Source organism: Lutra lutra, chromosome 16 (assembly GCF_902655055.1).
Source record: "Lutra lutra chromosome 16, mLutLut1.2, whole genome shotgun sequence".
Taxonomy (NCBI): Eukaryota; Metazoa; Chordata; class Mammalia; order Carnivora; family Mustelidae; genus Lutra; species Lutra lutra.
This window is the reverse complement of record NC_062293.1, coordinates 20410296-20434070: the sequence shown is the minus strand read 5'-3', so window position 1 is coordinate 20434070 and position 23775 is coordinate 20410296. Positions and strand designations below refer to the sequence as shown.

Sequence of the window (23775 nt, the reverse complement as noted above, 5' to 3'; positions counted from 1 at the left end):
GGGCCGGAAGCAACTCTACGCTTCCCGGTTGCTAAGAGACGAGGCTTCCACAAGGCGACGGAGGTTCTCCGGCTTCTTTTCCTCCCTTTTTCTGCTTCAGCGTCACCGAATCCGGCCACCATGTCGGACCCAGAAGCTGACAGCTTGCGAAGCACCTTTCCCTCTTATATGGCGGAGGGCGAGCGTCTGTATCTGTGCGGAGAGTTCTCTAAAGCCGCCCATAGCTTCAGCAACGTGAGTTGTGAGTCGGGCTCTGAACCTACCAATTACCCATCACGTCTGATTTCTGATAACACCGAGGTCCCCATGGTACCCGGAGGACCCTGTTGTTTCTCTTATTCATTTGTTCCTGACTGACGCTCTACTGTCAACTACTGTCACTATCTCGCCATTTTCTACCATTTCCCACTTGACTTCTGCCTGTGAATAACCGTTCTCTGCATTAAGAGTGGCTTCTACTTTTTTACTGGACTGTTGTGTGACTGCCCTCTTCCCACAGAGCAGCCGCAATTTCCCATCCTTGGCTGGGGAATGGGCTTGGAGGCTGCGTGGACAAGCAGTGAAATCTCAAGCATACAGCTGCTCACAGAAGAGGGCCAGTACATAACATTATTGTATGTAATCTTAGTACCAATTGCTCAAACCCACCCTATGGGGATTGGGTGCTGTTTTAGGATATTAGGCACTAATATCCAAGATATTAGACAACCCTATGAGGGAGGTTCTGTTATTACTCCATTTTATAGATGAGGAAAGTGATAGAGAACTTGACCACATGGCTGAGATCACTGAACTGGCAAGAGAAAGTTTTCAAACCCAGGCACTCAGATTCCAATGCTGAGGTGCTAACCATCATACATACTCCCTCACAAGTAAGCTATTTGATGTTCTTTTTTTAAAAAAAGATTTTATTTATTTATTTTAGAGAAAGAGAGAGATAGAGTGTGCACTGGGGCTGAGTAGGGGGAGTGGAGGAGGGGCAGAGGGAGAGTCCATCCCAAGCAGACTCCATCCTGAGCGGGGAGTCCCACTCAGGGCTGGATCTCAAGACCCTGAGATCACAACCTGGGCTGAAATCAAGAGTCGGGTCGCTCAACCAACTGTGCCACACAGGCGCCCCAAGCAATTACCTGTTCTTACCACAATGTCTTTTACAATGTATAGCCTACTTCTTAATCAAGAGGGAGTGGTAGGATAGCCCTCTAACCATTCCTAGGACTCCTGCTAAAGTCAAGCTTTTCCACTGCTACCCAGAGTCTTGTGTCCCTTTCAATCACCAATCACACCCTAAAACCATATCGGTTGGCCCGATGGGTCAACAGCTGAGTTCAGGAGCCCTGTCCCCACCCATTCTCCTCCTTCAGGCAGAGAGAAAAGAACACCCCGAGGGAAAATAGCTTTGGTGAGAGAAGTAGACTTCTTCCACAAAAGCCAGTAGCTACTTCCTGTTCCTGGAAAAGTAGAAAGGTCTTAGAAAGGTGTGGGTACAGTATGATGCCTCAGGAATGACAGTACATCACAGCTCCATTGATGATTTTCTTTTCTTTTCTTTTTTAAAATTTTTATTTATTTACTTATTTGACAGAGAGAAAGAGAGAGAGCACAAGCAGGGGGAGCAGGAAAGAGAGAAGCAGGCTCCCCACTGAACAGGGAGCCAGATAGGACCTTGGGATCATGATCCGAGCCAAAGGCAGCCGCTTAACCAACTGAGCCACCCAGGCACTGCTTTTATTTATTTATTTATTTTTTAAGATTTATTTATTTACTTATTTTGAGAGAGAGAGAGAGTGTGTGCACTCATGTGGAGGAAGGGTCCGAGAGAACAGGAGAAGGAGAGAAGCAGACTCTCCACTAAAGGCAGAGCCCTACCTGGGGCTTGATCTCTCAACCCTGAGATCATAACCTTAGCCAAAATCAAGAGGCAGATGCCCAACTGACTGAGCCACCCCGATGCCCCTCCAGGGATGATTTCAAACAGAAGAGTGGACACAGGGACCAGGAGAAGTGTTCCATTCCCACTTTACTACCCAAATCGCAGTTTCAGTTTTGCTAGCATTTTCATCTTGATCTCCTGAAATATGATTCATTCACAACAAGCTAGGTAAGAAGAGAGAGTTAGGGGAATGGATGACTCAAGTTGCAGATGTCCTAAAACCATTTCGTTAGCCTTCAGAATGCTTAGCCTCTAAAATGTATTTTGAGTGTTGTGCAGCCATTTGGGGTTTGTGGTTGAATTGGGTATGCACTAAAAATCCTAAGCTTCTGTTGCCTGAGTGGACTGGAGGAATCCCCGACATTTGAGAAATTCAGTATATCCACCTAGTGGTACATTCACACATCTCCACCAGGGGCTTTCACAGTAGCCAGTGATTTTACCTTGTTCGAGATGAGCTACAGGCAGACAATCAGTGGACTGAGCGAAGATCAGTGTCATGCTGCTTTTGGTTTGGAAAGTTCCAGAGACCTGTTTGCTGGTCTGAGGAATCCCCTTGAAATGCTGGCAGGGGGGGTGGGATGCTCTTTCCTGTCAAGCTTCTACATTGAGCTGCCTGATGCCTGTCAACCTGGGTGGTTCCTTTCTTAGGCTCTTCACCTTCAGAATGGAGATAAGAATGGCCTGGTTGCCCGATCCAAGTGCTTCCTGAAGATGGGAGAGCTGGAGAAGTCCCTGAAGGATGCTGAGGCTTCACTCCAGGGTGACCCGACTTTCTGTAAGGTGACTCAATCTGATGAAAAGAAGTTGAGGAACCAGCCAGACTGCCTAGGGTTTGATGCCTTTTTCTCTCCCTAGGTCACTTACCTAGCTATACCTGTCCCTGTATCCCAACCTTGATCCTTAACCCAGGAACCTCTGCTCCACCACACTTAAGTCCTATAAGGCCGTTTCTGCCACCTCAATTTGATTTCCTCTCATTTCAGGGAATTTTACAAAAGGCTGAGACCCTGTACACCATGGGAGACTTTGAGTTTGCCTTGGTGTTCTATCATAGAGGCTACAAGCTGCGGCCTGACCGAGAATTCAAAGTTGGAATTCAGAAAGCCCAGGAAGCCATCAACAACTCAGTGGGAAGTGAGTGACCATGGGACCTATACCCTTATCCTGGGAGGCTCTTGGAATCCTTGGGCTTGGAAGTACAATGAGTGAGCAGCCACCACCAGGCCTGGAGGGAGTCTCCTGCTTGGATTTGGTTGTTGCTGATTTTGTTGAAGATTAGGAACTAATCTGTCCACCCAGAGGACCAGCCATTGATCCACGATGCTCAGCTCTGCAACTTCTGGTTGTCCTCTAAGCCAGATGCAAAATCTGTTCACGTTAGGCCTGTCTTTGGGCTGGTTTTGTAGGGTAGAATGGGGTCCTGAGCCTAGCCTTCCCTAGTTCCTGGCTTCTTCTCTTACCACGAACAAACGAACCAAGGACTGGCCTTACCCATTGGCTTAGTGGCAAGGGGGAGGAGGGAGGAGAGCAAGAGTTTGCCACTGTAGGTGGCAGAGTGTGGAAATTGCTGGGGATGGAGAGCTCCCTCAGTGCTCAGGGACTGCCTTTGTTTGGAAATCTGGCTGCCACAGCCTTAGGCTAGGAGGGGCTGCCTAGCTCTTCGGAGAGTGTTATTTCAAACATCCTCTACCATCAACCTGCTGGGCTACCTCAGAGCCAGCTTTTTCACAACCTCTACCACTTCCTGCCAAAGGCAGGCATTTCTACATAAAAATATGTGATAGGTCATGCTTGAGGGCCTGGCACACCTGAGCCCAGCCTCTTTCCTTACAGGTCCTTCTTCAGTTAAGCTAGAGAACAAAGGGGATCTATCCTTCTTAAGCAAGCAAGCTGAGGTAAGGGCTTTGGTTCTGATATCATATCCCTCCCAAGGAAGTGGCCCTCTAACCTGGGGGCAGTCAGCTCCATCATGGGCAGCTGTGGGATTCTGCCCCAGCTCCAGGGGGGTCTTGGGAATCTAGCTGTTCCCAGACCAGACCACTCCATGGTTCTTGACCCACAGAGAGGTCCTGGAGGAAATGTCTGGGATCGCAGAGTCTGGGACCATGTCCAGGTACTCGGTGCTCCTTGTTGAGGCTCTACTGGGTATTGCTCCATCTTTCCAGAGTATGAAAGCCCAGCAGAAGCCTCATCCCGTGAGACAACTCGTACATCACCCCAAGAGGGAGTCCAAGAGGAAGGGCTCACTCAAGAGTGAGAAGATTGTCCGCCAGCTCCTGGGCGAGCTCTACGTGGACAAGGAGTATCTGGAGAAGCTCCTACTGGATGAAGGTTTCAGATACTTTGTTTGCAACAGGGAACTTGGGGCAAAAGAAATCCCGGGCAGGTGCTTAATACATGAGCTGAGAGAGAGCCTGTCATGTACCAATAGTTTATGGACAGAATTTCCTAGTATTCTTGTTTATAGGTGAGGAAACTCAGGTGCAGAAAGATTAAGTAACTCACCGAGAAAGTTATATATTGGTAAACGGTGACATGGCTCTTGGGTTTGAATCTAGGATGCCAATTTCAGAACCAGTGCCCTTAGCACTATGGTACCCCTGGGAAGGAACCCTAGAGATTGGGGTTCCTTTGTCACCTGGGTCCCTGGAGGGGTATCCCCTGAGCCTTCAATTTGTAGAAAGGGCAAAGGAATCCAGCTCGGATGTGCTAGGAGGGGGATCCTACGATAGTAGTACTAGAATGTTCCGAAATCTCATCTGGTCTACTCCCTCCTTTTATAGATAAGGAAAGAGAGACCCTGAATGGGGAGCAACTTGTCCAAGATGACAAGCAAGTTCATGGTGAAGTCAACCCCAGAGGCTGGCCTCCTAACCTCCAGTCTAACGCTCTTTCCACTATACCGTGCTGGCAGTGACAGGAAGTAGGGCAGAGCCTTGAAATGAAATGAGAGGGTGGGAGTATTGCCATTAGCTCCTAAGCCTGAGCAGGGATCATCCTTGAGTCAAATGCCTTTTCCCCAGAACTGCCTTCCCGATGCTATCTGCAGGGTTCCCCACAGGTCTGTGTCTCAGGAGCCCGAAGCACTTCTCGATCAGCGGTCTGAACACTTTCCTCTGGAGGAGCTTCTGTGGAGAAGGGGGTGGCCTGAAAATTACCCCAAAAGGCCTTGCCATTTTGCTACCAGCTCTAACCTCTGTGGTCAGGCAGGCAGCACACCCTCCAGCTCCCTGCCAGCCCTGGCCCACTTGGCACCCGGGCAATCCCTTGGCACTGGCAACCGGGGCCAGGTTGTGCATTCATACTCAGTCTCCTCAGAGGACACAACTTGAAATAAGGGGGCCCGAGGGCTGTGGTCCTTTCAGACAGCTATCTGCCAGCTGCCCCTTCCACTAGCTCCTTGTATCTTGCCATAAGAGGCCTGTGTACAAAGTTCTACACCATGGGAATGCCTGAAAGAGGGAATCTGGCCTCACCTAGGTCCACGTAGAGCCACTCTGCTACCTACGTGCTCTTGCTTTCCCCAGCTCCGAGCAGTACTCCCCACTGGGGACCCCACAATAGGAATCCCCAGGCAAGAGGAGGCGGCTCCCTCAGACGCCGGTTCTAGTCACTTCCTCCTCACACCATTTTCCCCAGACCTGATCAAGGGCACCATCAAGCATGGCCTGACCGTGGAGGACCTCATCATGACAGGCATCAACTACCTGGACACTCGCAGTAACTTCTGGAGGCAGCAGAAGCCCATCTACGCTAGGGAGCGGGACCGGAAGCTGATGCAAGAGAAATGGCTGCGGGACCGCAAACGTCGTCCCTCACAGACGGCCCATTACATCCTGAAGAGCCTCGAGGACATAGACATGTGTGGGTGCTGTTCTCAGAAGGGCTAGACCTTTGCCCGGTGGTGGGAGAGCAACACAGGGGCCTGAGGTTCCGTTGGCCAGCAGATTGGATCTGGGGGGAGGCAGGTCTTCCTGTCAGCCTGAGGAGACTGCTGCCACCTCCATGTCCCCCGTTTCCCTTCCCAGTGCTGACCAGCGGCAGTGCTGACGGTAGCCTTCAGAAAGCGGAGAAAGTACTGAAGAAAGTGCTCGAATGGAACAAAGAGGAGGTGCCCAACAAGGACGAGCTGGTTGGAAGCTTGTACAGCTGCATAGGGAATGCCCAAATCGAGCTGGGGCAGATGGTCGCAGCCCTGCAGAGCCACAGAAAGGACTTGGAGATCGCCAAGGAATAGTGAGTGCCCGGGGCAGGCCGAGCGGTGGGGCCCTACAGAGAGCAGGGCAGAGGTTGCACACGAGCCTTTTGCCGGGGCTGCTGGTGGGTGAGCTCCCAGGACTGAGGTGAAGAGGCTGACCTAGATTGTCAGCTTTTTTTTTTTTTCCCCAAGATTTTATTTATTTATTTGACAGAGAGACAGAGGTCACGAGTAGGCAGAGAGGCAGGCAGAGAAAGACAGGGGGAAGCAGGCTCCCTGCCGAACAGAGAGCCTGATGTGGGGCTCGATCCCAGCACCCTGAGATCATGACCTGAGCCAAAGGCAGAGGCTTAACCCACTGAACCACCCAGGCACCCAAGCTTTTTTTGCCACAAAGAGGAAGGCAGTGGCTTAGAATGCCAAAAAGCTCCCAGAGGTTTGATTCTGAGGGGACAGGTCCTTTCTTAAATCATCTCAACAAGCACACATCAATCCCAGACCTGCCAGCTGCTGCCAGCCTCGGGAATGCCACAGGGACCAGATAAAAGGGTCATCTCTCTGCAGATGTAAAACAGAAAGTGACATAGCTAAAGACGGTAATCGTGGGCAGTGTCACGGAGGACATGTAGGGGACGCAGGGCTAGGAGAAGTGCATTCCAGGAGGATTTCACTGGGCACTGGGGAACGCACTCAGTCTGCGGGAGGGCCCCGACGCAGGCAGGAGGAAGCTCAAAGCCAGAAAGCACAGAGCAGTGCCAGGGGAAGAGTGGCCAAGGGGAAGCCAGACCAGATGGCAGGGGACAGATCAAGCAGGGCCTCAGATACTACGGCGCTGGCTGAGAGCCTGGGCTCTGGAGGCAGAGTGAGCCGGGCTTCAGAATTGTGCCCTGCAGCCGTGGCACCTTGGGCAAGTCACTTCACCTCTCCCAGCCAGGTCTCTGCTGTCCAGTGGGCATAACAGTCGCCCCTTCCTGAGAGGGTGGGAGAGGACAGGCAGAAGTCCGGTAAAGATCTCAGGACGGTGCCAGGTGTCCATAACCATACTAATACCAACCATCAGCTCTTCCCCAGACTTGAGGATACCTCAAAGGTGCCATCACTTGCTGGGCATCCTGGTTCTAACCTTTGGAGCCCTCCATGACTTTCTCCTGCTCAGTCTCCAGTTGCCCCACAGTCTGAGCCTCTCCCTACCTCCCATCATCCAATTTCCACTCACAGGGCAGGTCTCTGCTCTCCCTGCCTCCAGCTGTTCCCACGTGCCGCCTCCAGAGGCCTGCCTTTCGTCCAGCAGTTCTTCCCCTGCTGACACACAGGCCCTGGTTCCTCGTTGCCTGCAGGTTAAAACCACATGCCTTCACCTGGCACTCAAGGCCATATCTGAACCCGCTTCCATGCAGTCCTCCCACATCACTCCTCCATTTGGGTCAAACCACATTTCTTTTTCTTAAAAGATTTAATTACTTACTTAATTAGAGGGAGAGTGAGCATGAGTTGGGGGGAGGAATAGAAAGGAAAGGAGAGGGAGGGGGAAAGGATCTCAAGTAAACTCCATGCTGAGTGCAGAGCCCGATGTGGGGCTCAATCTCATGACCCCAAGATCATGGCCTGAGCTGAAATCAAGAGTCAGATGCTGGGCGCCTGGGTGGCTCAGTGGATTAGGCCGCTGCCTTCGGCTCAGGTCATGATCTCAGGGTCCTGCTTCCCTCTCTCTCTCTCTGCCTGCCTCTCCATCTACTTGTGATCTCTCTCTGTCAAATAAATTAAAAAAAAAAAAAGAGTCAGATGCTTAATAGACTGAGCCACCCAGGCGCCCTCAAACTGTATTTCTTTCTTTCTTTTTTTTTTTTTTATTTGACAGAGATCACAAGTAGGCAGAGAGGCAGGCAGAGTGAGAGAGGGAAGCAGGCTCCCCGCTGAGCAGAGAGGCCGATGCGGGGCTCGATCCCAGGACCCTGGGATCATGACCTGAGCTGAAGGCAGAGGCTCTAACCCACTAAGCCACCCAGGCACCCCTCAAACTGTATTTCTTAACCACCCCACCCTCTCCTTACTCACCTGAGCCCCGTGTGCTATTCATTCCCAGTTCATTTCTCACTGACCTTTGCCAGGCTGAAAAGTATCTGGTACTGGCCATTCCAGAGGCAGAAAACAAGCAACAGCTTTGGAGACAAAGCTGACTTTTGATTCCTGGCTTTGGTAGTCGGAAGCTGTGTGGATTTGATTAAGTTGCTTGTCTTCTCGGTTTGCTCATCTCTAATGAAGGTATATTAATACTGACTCATAGAGATTATGAGGATTAAATAAAATATGTATGCACAGTACCATGGGCCCAACCATCTCCCGTGCCCTTAACACTCACTGATAATCTTAACTTCTCAGCAGACCTCCCTCCTGAGCCCCAGGCCTGCATATCCAACTGATTCCAAGACATTTCCACCTTGGATGTCCCAAAGGAACCCCACATTTAACATGTCCAAAGTGGAATCCCTTATCTTCCTCCCAAACCTCTTGCTCCAAGGTTCCCTCTCTGTGAGGATGGCACTGTTATTTGTCACTCAGTCCCCAGGAAGGAGCCCAGACAGCTTCCCAGACCCCTCCCTCCATGCTCGCGCCCAGCCAGCCTCCATGTTGTTTGGGCCTCCTCCTTCCTGTCTCCGTGGTGCTTTTCTGTTTCCCTGCCGCAGCTCAGTCCAGACCCTTCTCACTTCTTGCCTGATTTCTCCGACCTGGGTTTCCTGCAGCCCAGCTGGCCCTTCTGTACAGAACCAGTCCAGTGGTAGGACTGGGATAAAGTTCCAGCTCCCAGTTCTGCTCAGTTCAGGCTGCTCTTCCTGATCTGACTTCTCCTGGCCCCAATGGACCCAATTCTGTCCAGGCCTCTGGGCATCCTGAGCCGCCCCACCAACACCTTGTGGCTCTGCTCCTACAGCCCCTAAACAGGACTCCCTTCTCTTTCTTCATCAACTCCCCCCTTCCCGTCCTTCACAATTGTAAATGTATCTCCCTTCAGGAAAATTCCAAGTGTCCCCCACATGGTTTAGAAGTCTCCCCCACCCTTGGTGCTCCCTCTCTGCACTCCATGTGGATCATGGCTCCCCTGTTAGACTATGGATTTTGGAAGGGACTATCTTACATCTCTTTCTCTTCCCAGCACCTTCTGCACAGTAGGTGATTAATGCCTGCCAAGCAGCTAGATAAACGAAGCTGTTCCTCAGACAACATTAGTCCCTTTTTACCACCCACAAGGCCTCCGGTCTTGTTTGTTCAGGCCCTCCCTCATTCTAATCAGCCATGCCCCCTATTGGCTCCCCATCTCCAAAGCCTGCTGGCCCTCACGGCACAGATCAAACCCCAGCTTGTCTCAGAAGCATCTCCAGTGGCCCCAGCCCTCATCTTCTCCTCCAGATACTCTAGGTGATTTGATTACATGCTTTCTCATTGCTATTGTTATTTCTTCTCATATAATATGAATAAATTAATATATTACAACTTATTCATTCATTCATCACGCTGTACCTGAGCCCCCATTCTAGAAGGGGGGGCCTCCATCAGAGCAGCTGTGGGAGCACCAGGTGCACAGAATGGCCATAGGTCCAGGGAGAGAGGCAGGTGGGAGCACTGCTAGGAGCTCAGGGTTCCAGACAGGACAGGTCAGCCAAGTGGACGATGGGGAGGGAGAGGGGCACCCTAGGCAGATAGAAGTGGCAGGGATGAGAGATGCAGGGCGCGGGGTCAGGACCTGTGGGGAGTAGCAGTCTGGGTCCCATGCTGGGGAGGACTGAGGACAGAGGAGGAGTCTATTTTCACACAAGTACTAGGGTTAGTGTTGTACTTGGTCTAGAACTCTGGGGCACTGCGATGCAAGCAGACCTTGGATGTCTTCCCCATCCCCACCTTCCACCACCACACACCGCTCATTTACCTGCGACCATGTTGACACGCATCCTTCTGGCCCCTTTTCAATGTATTTACCTACATATTTATGTACCTATGCACATACCTAGGATTCTTTCTTTTTTTTTTTAAGATTTTATTTATTTATTTGACAGAGATCACAAGTAGGCAGAGAGGCAGGCAGAGAGAGAGAGGGGTAAGCAGGCTCCCCGCTGAGCAGAGAGCCTGATGCGGGGTTCGATCCCAGGACCCTCAGATCATGACCTGAGCCGAAGGCAGAAGCTTTAACCCACTGAGCCACCTAGGCGCCCCCATACCTAGGATTCTTAAAAGCAATTTATTTTTTTATGATTTTTAAGAAGAATGTGTCTTGGAGAGGGTCTCGTTCTTCAAACGGCTCCAGAGAAAAGGAATTTCAGTGTGCATAGCCATTTCTTTAGCTACATCACTGTAGGACACTCAGACTGTTCCATTTTTGCCATCAGGCACAGCAACATTTGTTTGCGTGCTTCTGTGGGGAGAGGGATGTTTTGATGAGATGTGCATGTTTTAAAAGGCAGCTTTGGCCACGGTTGGGGGAGGATGAGTCCAGGGAGCAAAGTGTCATGGGGGACATAGGAGCCCACTGGCTGCCAGGGCCTTGAGGGACAAAGAGGAGGGAGAGTGGGAGGAGATGCTGGGTGTGCATTGGGGGACATTTTTCTGATTTGTTGGGGAAGAATTTTTTAACAGAACAATGTTCATATGGTAATAATGGTAAAGAACCCATGTAAGGGGAGCAATTATCTCCTTTTTTAATGAAAATATCTTAATCTCATAGGCACCTGGGTGACTCAGTTGGTTAAGCATCTGCCTTCCACTCAGGTCATGATCTCAGGGTCCTGGGGTGGAGCTCCACATTGCATTGGGCTCACTGCTCAGTGGAGAATCTGCTTTTCTCTCTCCCTCTGCCCCTCCCCCTTCTTGTGCTCTCTCCTCTCTCTCTCTCTCAAATAAATAAATAAAATCTTTTAAGAAAAAAGAAAATATCTTAATCTCTTTTCTGATGTTACAGAAATACTGTAAACAATTCAAACAATATGGATAAATGGGTAGTTTCCCTCATACTTTCATTTCCCTTGGATAATCACTGTTAATAGCTAGACTTACATCCTCTCTGCTTTTAAAAATGCCCATTTTGGGGCGCTTGGGTGGCTCAGTGGGTTAAGCCACTCAGAGGAGTCTGAGAGTTCATTCACCTGTTTGTATCTTTCTATAAGAAAATGTTTTTTAAGGTTGTTTCTAAGGTTTATTATTATAAACACTGCTGTAACAAGCGTTCTTGTCACATTATCTTCTCCAGGTAAATTCCTAGAGGGGAAATTGCTGCATCAAAGGGACATGTGTGTAAACTGCTGAGTGATTGTTCTCTGGAAAGGTTCCCCGTGGTGTTCATTCATGCCACAGGGCATGAGAGGACTTGTGTGCCCCAGCCCTGCCTCCTGGGCATCATCCCTCCAACTGGACTGGACTCCTGAGTTCCTGAGGCCAGGGCCTCTGTCTGCTTTTCTTCAGTTACCACAGTGCCTAGAATGGCCAGTTTCTTTTTCTTTCTTTCTCTTTTTTCCTCCCTCCCTTCCTTTCTCTCTCTCCCTTTTTTTCTCTCTCCCTCCCTCCCTTCCTTTTTTCCTTCCTCCCTCCCTCCCTCCTCCATCTCTCCCTCTTTTCCTCTCTCTTATTTTCTTAAGTAGGCTCCACACCTAGCATGGAGCCCAACATGGGGCTTGAACTCATGACCCTGAGATCAAGACATGAGCTGAGGGGCACCTGGCTGGCTCTGTTGGTTAAGCATCTGACTCTTGGTTTCAGCTCAGGTCATGATCTCATGGATTATGGGATCGAGCCCCGTTTCTGGTTCTTTGCTCAGTGGGGACTCTACTTGAAATATTCTCTGCCTCTGCCCCTCCCACCTAAGTAAATAAATAAATCTTTTTAAAAAATGTATTTATTTGATAGAGAGCAAGAGCACACAAGTGGGCTGGGGGAGAGAGGGAGAGGGGAAAGAGGACTCCCCACTGAGCAGGGAGCCCAACAACCCTAGGACTCCATCCCAGGACCCTGGGATCATGACCTGAGCTGAAGACAGATGCTTAACCGACTGAGCCACCCAGGTGCCCCTAGGATGGCCAATTTCTAATGAAGAACATATCCTGCTTCTTTGCCACAGTGACCTTCCTGATGCTAAGTCGAGAGCCCTTGACAACATTGGCAGGGTTTTTGCCAGAGTTGGGAAATTCCAGCAAGCCATTGACACGTGAGTGACCTCGGCTGCCCCTTCCCCACCTGACGGCCAGGACCTCCCACCCTCCCACAGACTCCCAGCCTGGGACCCGCATGACAGGCAAACAGAAGACCTGAGTTTGGCTCCTGGCTCTGTTGGGTGACCATGGGCAAACCCCTTTGTCAACTCTGAGGCTCATCAGTTAAGGTGATTGACTTGAATCAGCATCTGCTCACAATTCCCCAGTCAGAGGAATCACCTGGGGCACAGGTGTGTGAGTTATGGGGATCTCTGCATTAAAATTCTGATCCTGCAGGTCTGGGTTGGAGCCCAGGAACCTGGTTTTTGTTTTGATTTTTGCTTTGTTTAAGAGTTTATTTAAGTATTTGAGAGAGAGAGAACTGGAGCATGAGTTGAGGGGGGGACAGAGGGAGTGGGCGAAGCAGGCTCCCCGCTGAGCAGGGAGCCCAACAACACTATGACTCCATCCCAGGACCCTGAGATCATGACCCGAGCTGAAGACAGATGCTTAACCGACTGACCCAGCCAAGAGCCTTCAGGAATCTATTTTTCACAAGCACTACCAGGTATTCCTTACCTTGAGCAAGTTCAGGAGCTGATCGATCAGCTGGCCTCAGGAACCTCTTCTGAGGCTGTTCTGTGAGTCTGTGGGGTCATGGGGTCACTAGGAAGGGAGGCTGAGCTCTCCAGAGCTGGACTGAGTTAGACTTATCCACCGGGACCCTTCTGTTCCACATCACTTGGTTTCCTGAATGGCCCCTGTTGTCTATGTGCTAAAAGACAGAGGAGTCTGAGAGTTCATTCACCTGTTTGTATCTTTCTATAAGAAAATGTTTTGCAGGGGTGCCTGGGTGACTCAGGTCATGGTCCTGGGTCCTGGGATTGAGCCTCGCATTGGACTTCCTGCTCAGTGGGGAGTCTGCTTCTCCCTCTGCCCATCTCTGGGCTCATGCTGTCTCTCTTTCTCTCAAATAAAAAAAGAAAATCTCTTTTAAAAAAGAAAATTTTGTAGTAAATTTGTGCTTATTGTTAAAATATTGATTTGGAGGGGCACCTGGGTGGCTCAGTTGGTTAAGCGACTACCTTCAGCTCAGGTCATGATCCTGGAGTCCTGGGATTGAGTCCCACATAGGGCTCCCTGCTCGGCGGGGAGTCTGCTTCTCCCACTGACCTCTCTCCTCTCATGCTCTCTCTCAAATAAATAAATAAAATCTTTAAAAATATATATGTTGATTTGGAAAAAAGAAAAGAGCAGCAGAAAAATGATCTCACCACCCAGAAATGATGACTAGGTCTAATCCTCATCTAACTTTATTGGTATCTCATTTGTTGTTGTTGTTTTTAAAATTCTCATCTTTTTTTTTTTTTTTTAAGATTTTTATTTATTTATTTATTTGACAGACAGAGATCACAAGTAGGCAGAGAGGCAGGCAGAGAGAGCGAGAAGGAACCGGGCTCCCAGCTGAGCAGAGAGCCCGATGCGGGACTCGATCCCAGGACCCTGAGATCACGACCCGAGCCGAAGGCAGAGGCTTTAACCCACTGAGCCACCCAGGCGCCCCCATTCTCATCTTTTCTGTGTGGATTTTGTCTTCTGTATATTTAACGATACTCTTCAATGTTATTTCTATGTTATTTGAAATGCAAGTTTACAAACAGGATTTTCAATTGTTGTTTCAGTTCTATCTGTAAATGTACCAAAGGAGCTCTGGGCATTTCAAAATCTCTTAATCCTTTAGTGGCTCTGCTCCCACGTGGGAGAACTGGTAGCTGGAGAACGAGTTCTGTTCAGCCTCCTGTGGCCGAGTCATGGGTTTGAGTGGAAAGAAGGGACCCTGGTTCTTCACATTCCCAGGTGGGAGGAGAAGATCCCTCTGGCAAAAACCACCCTGGAGAAGACCTGGCTGTTCCACGAGATTGGCCGCTGCTACTTGGAGCTGGACCAGGCCTGGCAGGCCCAGCATTATGGTGAGAAGTCCCAGCAGTGTGCTGAGGAAGAAGGAGACATTGAGTGGCAGCTGAATGCCAGCGTTCTGGTGGCACAGGCACAAGGTATGGGCATGGAGAGAGGACTCTCCGTGCTACCTTTCCCAGGCCTCTGCCTGAGGGGACAGGCCAGGGCTGGGGACACCTTATCATCCCAGTGTGTCCCTGGCCAGATGAACGTGGCCCCTGAGAGTGGGGGATAGAGTCCTTCATTTTGACTCCTGTAAGCGTGAGAGCCGGGAGCACCCCAGAAGCTGCCCTGAGGATCTCAGCTGCAAATCAGCCCAGCATTGCATCATCATCAAAACAGGGCCACTTTCTCTGGCCTTGGAACCCTTCTCGTGTGCATTCTTGCACTTAATCACCTCATGAGCCAGCGACGAAGGTAGTATTGTCCTCCTTTCGAAGATGGGGAAATGGAGGCACTGCGTGGTTTAGCTGACTGCCCAGGTCACCTGAGGGATGTTTTCAGAGTGATGCAGATATTCTTTTTTTTTTTTTTTTTTAAGATTTTATTTATTGGGGCGCCTGGGTGGCTCAGTTGTTAAGCTTCTGCCTTTGGCTCAGGTCATGATCTCAGGGTCCTGGGATCAAGCCCCACCTTGGGCTCCCTGCTTGGCGGGAAGCCTGCTTCTCCCTCTCCCACTCCTCCAGCTTGTGTTCCCTCTCTCACTGTGTCTCTCTCTGTCAAATAAGTAAAAATAAAAATCTTTAATTAAAAAAAAAAAGATTTTGCTTATTTATTTGACAGAGAGAGAGCATGTCAGGGGCTTGATGGAAAAGTCCTAAAACTGGGTTGTGGGGATCGTTGTACAACTCCATCAAGTTACTAAAAGTCATTGAACTGTATACTCACAAATGGGGCATTTTATAATATCTAAATTACTCCTCAGTAAAGTTGTTAAAATAACCCAGCAAGGGGCAGGGGTGAGCAAGAACAGATGAGACAGGGTTGGTGGTATTTTGAATTGTTGAAGCCGGGTGACAAGTCATAGGGCCTCACTATATGTCATCTATGTTTGTGTATATTTGAAATATTTCATAAATCAAAGTTAGAAAGGAAATGGCTGGAGGTCACAGGTCAGTAAGCAATGAGGCTGGGACTAGAGCCCAGGCCCCTGCTCTAGTCCCAGTGGGGGAGGTGATGTGGCCTGGGCTGTGGTCAAGGGCATCATCATTCATTATTCTTACCACAAATACTTTCTTGGCACCTTTGAGGCACCAAGCAGGGCACATAGTAGGAATAATCTTTGATGACCTTGTCCTGCCTTCATGTCTGAGAAGTCACTTTGAAGCAGAAACCTTAAGGATGAGAAGGCACCGACTATTCTAAAAGCCGAGGACCGCACTTTCCAGCCAAAGGAACACCATGTAGAAGGTGGAGAGGAGTTTGGGGGATTTAAGAAGCTGAGGGAAACCAGGGTCAGCCTTGAGGGCCAGAAGGTCTGGATGGGATGGACGAGGAGGGGCCAGATCCGCAGGGCCTCATGGGCCTCGTTACAAATCAGAGATTCTTCCCTAAAATCACAGTTAGACAGGACCACTGGAAGCTTGAAACTGGGGGAAGGTGTGAGTACTAGAGCTTTTCCTAGAACCCTTTTCTGTTCTCAGGAGGGCATAGTATAAGCTGAGGGGGAAATGCGATGTACCCCTCAGGGTCAGTGTTGTCCTTAGTCTTTTTTTTTTTTTTCTTAAGATTTATTTACTGGGGGGCGCCTGGGTGGCTCAGTGGGTTAAGCCGCTGCCTTCGGCTCAGGTCATGATCCCAGGTCCTGGGTTCGAGCCCCACGTCGGGCTTTCTGCTCAGCAGGGAGCCTGCTTCCTCCTCTCTCTCTGCCTGCCTCTCTGCCTACTTGTGATTTCTCTCTGTCAAATAAATAAATAAAATCTTTAAAAAAAAAAAAAAGATTTATTTACTGGGGTGCCTGCGTGGTGCAGTCAGTTAGGCCTCCAACTCTTGGTTTCAGTTCAGGTGCTGACCTCAGGGATGTGAGATGGATCTCCAAGTGGGCTCCGTGCTCAGCAGGAAATCTGCTTAGGTTTCTCTCTCCCTCTCCCGCCGGCCCTCCCTGCTGTGCATTCTCTCTCTAAAATAGATAAATAAATCTGAAAAAGAGAGAGATTTATTTATTTATTTTAGAGAGGGTGGGGAGAAACTTTAGCAGATTCCATGCTGGGGGTGGAGGCAGGAACAGGGCTCCAATCCCACGGCCCAGAGGTCAGGACCTGAGCTAAAACCACGAGTCTGACGCTTGGCTTTTTTTTTTGTTTTTTAAGATTTTATTTATTTATTTGGCACAGAGATCACAAGTAGGCAGAGAGGCGGAGGGTGGGAGGGAAGCAGGCTCCCTGCTGAGCAGAGACACCCCCCCCCCCCACCAGATGCAAGGCTCGATCCCAGGATCCCAAGACCATGACCTGGGCTGAAGGCAGAGGCTTAACCCACTGAGTCACCCAGGCGCCCAAGCTTAACAGACCGCACCACCCAGGCGCTCCTCCTCGCTCCTCCTCCGTCTCCTCTAGAGGACTTGCTTGGCCCCAAAGGCCCCTGGAGAGCCTGGCAGTCGCTGCTGCTTTCAGTTTCCCCGATCTGGGATGGAAAAACCAAATGCAGCTGCTTGGAGCCCCTGGGTCCTAGAGGCCATCCAGTCTCGGTGCAGAGCTTCGGGCCTGGGGCCTCCTGTCAGAAACCGTGGGCAGTCGGTCACACCACCTCAATGAGGTCCCAGCTGCAGCACTCACCAGCTGGGGGAGGGAGCTGGGACAGCTGCTGCTTCCTCGAGGGGTTCAGATTGCACCAGTGTGGGGGCTGGACTCCAGCTGCTGGCCAGTGAGTCACAGCCAGCCCTTTTCCATCCAATCTCGGTTGGTCTTCACAACAGGTGAGATCAATTTGAATGAACATTTTTAAAATACCTGTTTCCAGGGGCGCCTGGGTGGCTCGGTTGGTTAAGCGTCTGACTCTTTTTCTTAGCTCAGGCTTGCTCTCAGGGTCGTGAGTTCAAGCCCTGGTACTGGGCTCCACATGCAGGGAGCCTATTTTAGAATATGTGTGTGTGTGTGTGTATTTCTATATTTTATATATATGTTTTATTTATTTATTTATTTATTTATTTATTTATATGGGTTTCTATTCCTGGAACAATCCTATGTTGGGGCAAGATGGGAAGATGGGATTGTCCCTCTGCCCTGGTGACACATGGTGTGCGCACAGGCCCTGGCCCAGACCCTTCTTTCCTCTCTGACCTCTCTGAGAGGGCTGCTAGCCAAGACTCGGGCTCCTAGGGTCTGGTAGCCAGAAAGGGAGGAGATGGGCAGCTCCATGATGCTGCCTGAGGCCTGGGGCTTCTAACTGACCCTGGGAGGGGCTGGGCGGTCACACTGTCCAACACACAGTGTCACAGTCTCCTTGTGCTTGCCTCCTCTCTGCTCTCCAGTCAAGCTGAGAGACTTCGAGTCGGCTGTGAGCAACTTTGAGAAAGCCCTGGAGAGAGCGAAGCTGGTCCACAACAACGAGGCGCAGCAGGCCATCATCAGCGTGAGCTGCCCACCCTGCTGGGCCCTGGCTTCGGGGAGGTCGTTGGGGGGTCCTCAGCCCCTGGGTCAGCCAGAACCCGGGGATTTATTACCCACCAGCCGCAGGGGTAGCGCCTTTCAAATGCTCGCTGACGCTCTCAGTGTGTACAGCAGCCCCATGTACCTATTTTTACTCGAAATAAACAATAGAAATGAAAGTTTTACAAAACACATTTACCTTAACTATGTAGGCTGGTATTTCCTGTTATATTCTCCCATAGTTTCCATTTTCTTTTCTTTTGTTTTTTATTTTTTATATTTTTTATTTTACTTTATTAAAAGATTTTATTTATTTATTTGACATACAGAGATCACACGTAGGCAGAGAGAGAGGGAGGAAGCAGGCCACCTGCTAAGCGCGGGGCTCGATGCGGGGCTCGATGCGGGGCTCGATGCGGGGCTCGATGCGGGGCTCGATGCGGGGCTCGATGCGGGGCTCGATGCGGGGCTCGATGCGGGGCTCGATCCCTAGACCCCAAGACCATGACCCGAGCGGAAGACAGAGGCTTTAACCCACTGAGCCACCCAGGCGCCGTTTTCTTTTGTTTGATGCTGGCTGAACCCTCAACTGATGTTAGGGCTTGCCTTTTGGAAAATGCTGCCTCCTCCCGGAGACAACAGGAAATACAGCGTGACCACCTCCCTCACAGGCCTAGGGAGGAGGCCCCATGCTGCTCAGCAAGGCAGCCTGCCACATACCGCTATTTAGATGCCAATGAATTAAGAGTAAATAAAATTTAAAGTTCAGTTTCTCAGTCACACAGCCACATTTCAAGGGCTCTATAGCTGCCTCTGGCTGGTGGGTTCCCAAGAGTGCAGATCTAGAGGATTCTTTTTTTTTTTTTTTTTAAGATTTTATTTATTTTACACAGAGAGAGAGAGAGAGAGATCACAAGTAGGCAGAGAGGCAGACAGAGAGAGAGGAGGCAGCAGGCTCCCTGCTGAGGCAGAGGACCGGATGTGGGGCTCGATCTCAGGACCCTGAGCGAAGGCAGAGGTTTACCCACTGAGTCACCCAGGCGCCCCGAATTCTTATGGTGGCAGGCATTTCTGTTGCATAGTGCTGGTGTAGACCGTAAGCGTCGGGAGGCAGAGACTGGAGAGAAGCCCGAGGAAGCCCGCAGGTACGTCAGACTGGCCGCCACTCCCAGAGCTGCTCCAGGCAGCTGTGCATCCTCAGGAGGGTCAGCACACTGACCTCAAAGATGCAGAGTTTGCATGAGTCCCCTGGCCTCCCCACCTCCCACTGCCCCCCCCCCCCGCCCCTCGCTGCCCCATGTTGAAATGCCAGAGCTTCCCACCAGCACGTGGCTGGAGCCCAGTAAGCATCTACTGGCGTGAATGAAGCAGGGCCCTTGTCCTGGGCGAGCTTGCCCCTGTGATTAAGAGAGGCCAGGCATGAGGGGCGCCTGGGTGGCTCAGTGGGTTAAGCCTCTGCCTTTGGCTCAGGTCCTGATCTCAGGTCCTGGGATCAAGCCTCGCATCAGGCTCTCTGCTCAGCAGGGGGCCTGCTTCTCTCTCTCTCTGCCTGCCTCTCTGCCTACTTGTGATCTCTTTCTCTGTGTCTAATAAATAAATAAAAATCTTTAAAAGAGAGGCCAGGCATAATAATGAGGGGGCACCATGAGGGCATTGTCTTGGGGACCAGACTGAAGGTTCAACGGGAACTCAGGAAAGGGAGCAGGGACCCTGGGAATTGACAGGAGAATTCTCCAGTTGGGCCTCCTGCTGTGCTTTGAAGGACCAGGACAGACGGGTTTGGCCAGGCTGAGAAGGGGCAAGAGCACTGAAGGCACCAGAGGCCACGGGCACTGAGGGGTCTGTGGGAGGCAGAAAAGAGCCCCTGGGCCTGGATGCGAGGGCCAGCTCACCATGGCAGAAAGGAGTAGGGCCAGAGGACCCCAGATAGTCGGCGGCCCAGCCAGGACGTGGAGGGCTGGGAATGGCAGAGGCGTGGCCTGACCTACTCAGAGCTTTAGGATGTGAGCTCATGGTTTGTGGAGGACCCTGGTGAGGATCGCTTTCCTGTCGTGGTGGGGAAATCGGTCCTGAGAGATTCCACCTCGTGGCAGTCTGTGCCCCCCCTTTCACCCTTCCCAGGACTTAGGCCTTCCACACTGCTGTCTTCTTCCTTCTATGTGTGTGGGGCAGTGTCAGCTCCCCAAGTGTGCATCTCGCCCTCTGGAGGAAGAGCGCTCCTTCCCTGAACCATGGGGCTGCCCCCCAATTCCCGCGCACCATCTCTCCCCCTAATGCCCTTCTGCAGGATCGCCCTGCAAGCGGAGAGCAACAGCTCCACAGTCCAACCCAGTAAATTTCTGCTGGCCACCGGCTGGCTCTGAGCTGCCCAGCCCAAAGGTGACAGCTGTGGTCCTGGGCCACAGGAAGCTTGCTCTCAGCGGGAAGGTTAAAACAAAAACCCCTTGTTCCTGGCCAGGGCTACAGGAACTAGGGGATGCAGGGTGAGAGCGCCTTAGTGGGCGAGACAGGGCTGGGCTGTCCCATCAAGGCAGGGCGTCTGGGGTTGCCCTGAAGGCTGGGCAGGGTTTTGAAAATGAGAGGCAGAGAGAAAAGACCCCATGGCCTTGGTGACCCCTCATGAGACCAGGTCCCTGTCACCTGACCCTCCTGTACTGGCAGCTCCGGGCAGGAAGGTGCACTCGCGGCCAGATCAGCAGTCCCCCTGGTCTCTCCATGGATGGTTCCTGACTTCTCCCGAGCTTCTCACGGCTCTGCCTGGAACAACAGGCACAGCCTGAGCCCCGGGACACAGGAATACTGCGGATGCCCCAGGTGCCCCTCTCAAGACAGGCCAGCACCCCAGTCGCACCCGGCAGTGTGTTTCCAAGTCCCCTCCGTGGCTTGCTGCTTTGCTTAGAGGCTTCACTGTCTCCACATTGGCTGGAGCCGAAAGCAGCTTCTGGTAAAGAGGTCGAAATGAGCAGACGAGAGGCAACTCTGAAATACATACCGAAGCCCAAGGAAGTTGAAATTCAAGTTACCTGCAGTTGTGTTTATCTCCCGCCACCTAGTGTGGCTAATTCCAGCTCCATAAGTCTAAACCCCGGGCCCAGAGTTTGCGTAGGAGCCCAGAGAAAATGGAGGGCAGTGAGGCTGGTGCAGAGCCCTGGCTTCTGGGGTTGGGGCTCAGGTGAAGAAAGGGAAGGTGTGGGTGCCAACAGGGGTTAAGAGGGGTCACCACGGCGCCTGGGTGGCTCAGTGGGTTAAGCCGCTGCCTTCGGCTCGGGTCATGATCTCAGGGTCCTGGGATCGAGCCCCGCATCGGGCTCTCTGCTCGGCAGGGAGCCTGCTTCCTCCTCTCTCTCTGCCTGCCTCTCTGCCTGCTTGTGATCTCTCTCTGTCAAATAAATAAATAAAAATCTTTAAAAAAAAAAAAAAGAGGGGTCACCAGCTCCTCTCCATCCACAGGCCCTGGACGATGCCAACAAGGGCATCATCGAAGAGCTGAAGAAAACGGACTACAGGGAGACACTGAGAGAAAGGAGAGAGAGAGGTGAGCACCAGGAGGGAGCGCCAGGGTCCCCGTCCGTGCTCCCCAGCAGCTCTTCTAGTCCTGGGGTTGGGTTCCTTGGTGCAGGAGAAGGAGGTCCAGCCCTTGCCCACTGCTCTGAGTGCCCACTCCTGAATTTCTCCAATTAACTCATCAGATATTAGTTAAGCACTCATCCATCATGCACTGGGAAGGTGTGGGATTTGGGGGAGACTTAGGTTCAGCTTCTGTCCTGGAGGAGCCCACAGCCCCGGAGAAAGCCAAGAGATTTGAGTTGTCAGCAAAGAGGCTCCTGCGTGTGAGCGGGGAGCAGCAGGGGTGAAGACACGGGGTTGGGGGGGTGGAGGGAGAAAGACAGTTGTACACAGCTTCTGCCTGCCCCGCTGTGGTGTATCAGTCCCTCAGTGCGGCAGTGACCCCTCCGGGCACCAAGGCTGAAGTCATCTCTGACCCAGGCCCAGGGGGAGATGAGGTGTGAGGTTTCTGGGCACCCCAGCAGCCAGATGACAGCCCTTTATTATCCAGTGCCTGCTATGTGGTGGCTGGATCGCCTCAGGGAAGGCATCTGCCTCTGCTTCCGGGAGCCACAGGGGCCATAGGTGTAAAGAGATACAGCAAGGAAAGGGCAGAAGCTGCAGTGTCCTCCCTCCCTTCCCCTGGTCCCCTGGGGAAGCCTGTGTGCCAGGGAGGCCCTGCGGCCCTCGGCAGTTGCCGGGCACTTCCCTCCCCAGAACAGCAGGCGGCAGCATTGTCTAGGTCTTCACATGGTGGTCTCTTTCCTGCAGAACCTAGGGCCCCTGCAGGCATCTTAGAGACCAGGAGCTTCCAGGAAGAGAGTATGGGGGAGACTCTCATGGGAGGGCATTGTGACTTTTCTCTGTAACTCATAAAAACAGGGAGCTAGGATCCTTTTGATCAATAAAATAGCTCTCCAGCTGAACTTCCTGCTAACAGTCTGCTCATACTTTGATAGGGAACCTCCCAATAAATGATGAATGTGCTTCCCAGGGACAAAGGGTAATGCAGAATGAGGAGGCTGGAGAAAAGAACCCCTCTGTCATTTCCCAGCACCTGTGTTACTTGTTGTAGGGAAAGAGAATGTGCTCTGAGAGCAGACTATCCTGGGTTTAAATTCTGACAGTGTGACCACTGGCTGTGATTTCTCTGTCATCAGTTTCAGGTCCTTTGATGACAAACTCAGATCACTGACACGATGCTGTTAATTCCATGACAACCGCAGAACATTGCCTCTGCAGCCCGCTCAATGCCTGGATCAGGGCTGGTGCTCAGGAAACAGTGACTGGCTGTCTCTCAGAAGCACAGGCCCCAGGGGATTGAGATGACCCCAGGCCCAGAGATGGACAAACTTTTACTTTTCTTCCTTCCTTTCTCTTGTTTTTCAGAAGAGGCAGCTGAATTGGAATCTTTGAGAGAGGCGGCTACAGGGAAGGAGAAGGAAAGCATGAGAAGAGGGAGAGACGAGCTCGAGAAGGTGATGAAGCACTGGGAGCGAGAGCCAGCTGACAGTGAGAAAGAGACAGAAGATGAGTTGTCTCAGGAAATTCTGAGGGTCGCAGCGAGTGGACAAGAAGAAAACAGGCAGAGAGAAGTAGAGGAAGCCAGCTCCTTCAGGAGAATAGGGCTGGGAGCTGCAGGGCAAGACTCAGGAGATGTTGCCAAGAGCACGTCCAGAGACCTGGGTGCAGGAAGCGAGGGAGAGGAGGACAGGAAACCGACTGAAGTGGGCAGAATGGAATCAAGAGAAATTTACAGAAGGCCTCCAGAGCTGGACCAGAAACCCTCAGGAGAATTAAACAGAAGGGAATCAGAAGGACTGGAGAGTCAAGTTTCAGAAGACAGCAGAAGAGAGTCAGAAGAAATAGGGCAAACCAAACTGGGAGAAACAGCAGGAGTGACAAAGGCAGAAAATGGTGAAGACATGGAAGAACATGAAAAAGATGAGTGAAGCAGCAGGCATCAGGACCAGGGACCTTGGGGATCTTATTCAACTGGACGTGGATTTTCAAGCTGAGATTTGTCTCTCATAGGAGAACACGTGGACTGGGCTCCACAGGTCGCCTCTGCCTCTTTCTGCTACTGTTTTCCCTTTCAATAGATATCTTTCACTCTTCAAAACCCTGAGTCTGTCTTTTTGCCTCCCTGCTCACCCACAAGAGCCTTAGAGAATGAGGACCCCCGCTCAGGGTACCACTCTCCAAGCAAAAGCATTTCAGGATGGTGAAGAAACAGGTGAGCTCCAAGGGGACCAAGCTAGCTTAAAGAGGGGAAGAAAAAGAAAGTCCTGGGAGGAGAGGTACATTTGTGCAGACACTGGCCATGGGTTCATCTTGCTGAGTGACTGCTGTGGTCAGGGCACTGTGGGAGGCTTGATG

At 51.3% G+C, this 23775-nt stretch overlaps 1 protein-coding gene across 2 annotated transcripts; it reads left to right on the top strand.

Annotated features, from left to right (window-relative positions):
• On the top strand, positions 1 to 23513 carry ODAD4 (outer dynein arm docking complex subunit 4). Of its 2 annotated transcripts, XM_047708876.1 has the most exons (12): positions 2 to 234; positions 2585 to 2716; positions 2920 to 3070; positions 3770 to 3831; positions 4102 to 4267; positions 5576 to 5800; positions 5965 to 6172; positions 12235 to 12321; positions 14165 to 14361; positions 17733 to 17833; positions 21301 to 21385; positions 22786 to 23513. In XM_047708876.1, exons 1-12 carry the CDS (start codon positions 121 to 123, stop codon positions 23346 to 23348), a joined length of 2091 nt encoding a protein of 696 aa, XP_047564832.1. In that variant the 5' UTR covers positions 2 to 120; the 3' UTR covers positions 23349 to 23513. The 2 variants fall into 2 exon arrangements, with proteins under 2 accessions (XP_047564833.1, XP_047564832.1); XM_047708877.1 differs by lacking the exons at positions 17733 to 17833; positions 21301 to 21385 and having other exon boundaries at positions 1 to 234.
• Positions 23514 to 23775: the final 262 nt, after the last annotated feature.

Coding starts and splice junctions, on each gene's coding strand:
- ODAD4 (XM_047708876.1), top strand. CDS start 121: ATGTCGGACCCAGAAGCTGACAGCTTGCGAAGCACCTTTCCCTCTTAT. Junction 3,832..4,101: donor TCTTAAGCAAGCAAGCTGAG/GTAAGGGCTTTG, acceptor CCATCTTTCCAG/AGTATGAAAGCCCAGCAGAA. Junction 5,801..5,964: donor CCTCGAGGACATAGACATGT/GTGGGTGCTGTT, acceptor TTCCCTTCCCAG/TGCTGACCAGCGGCAGTGCT.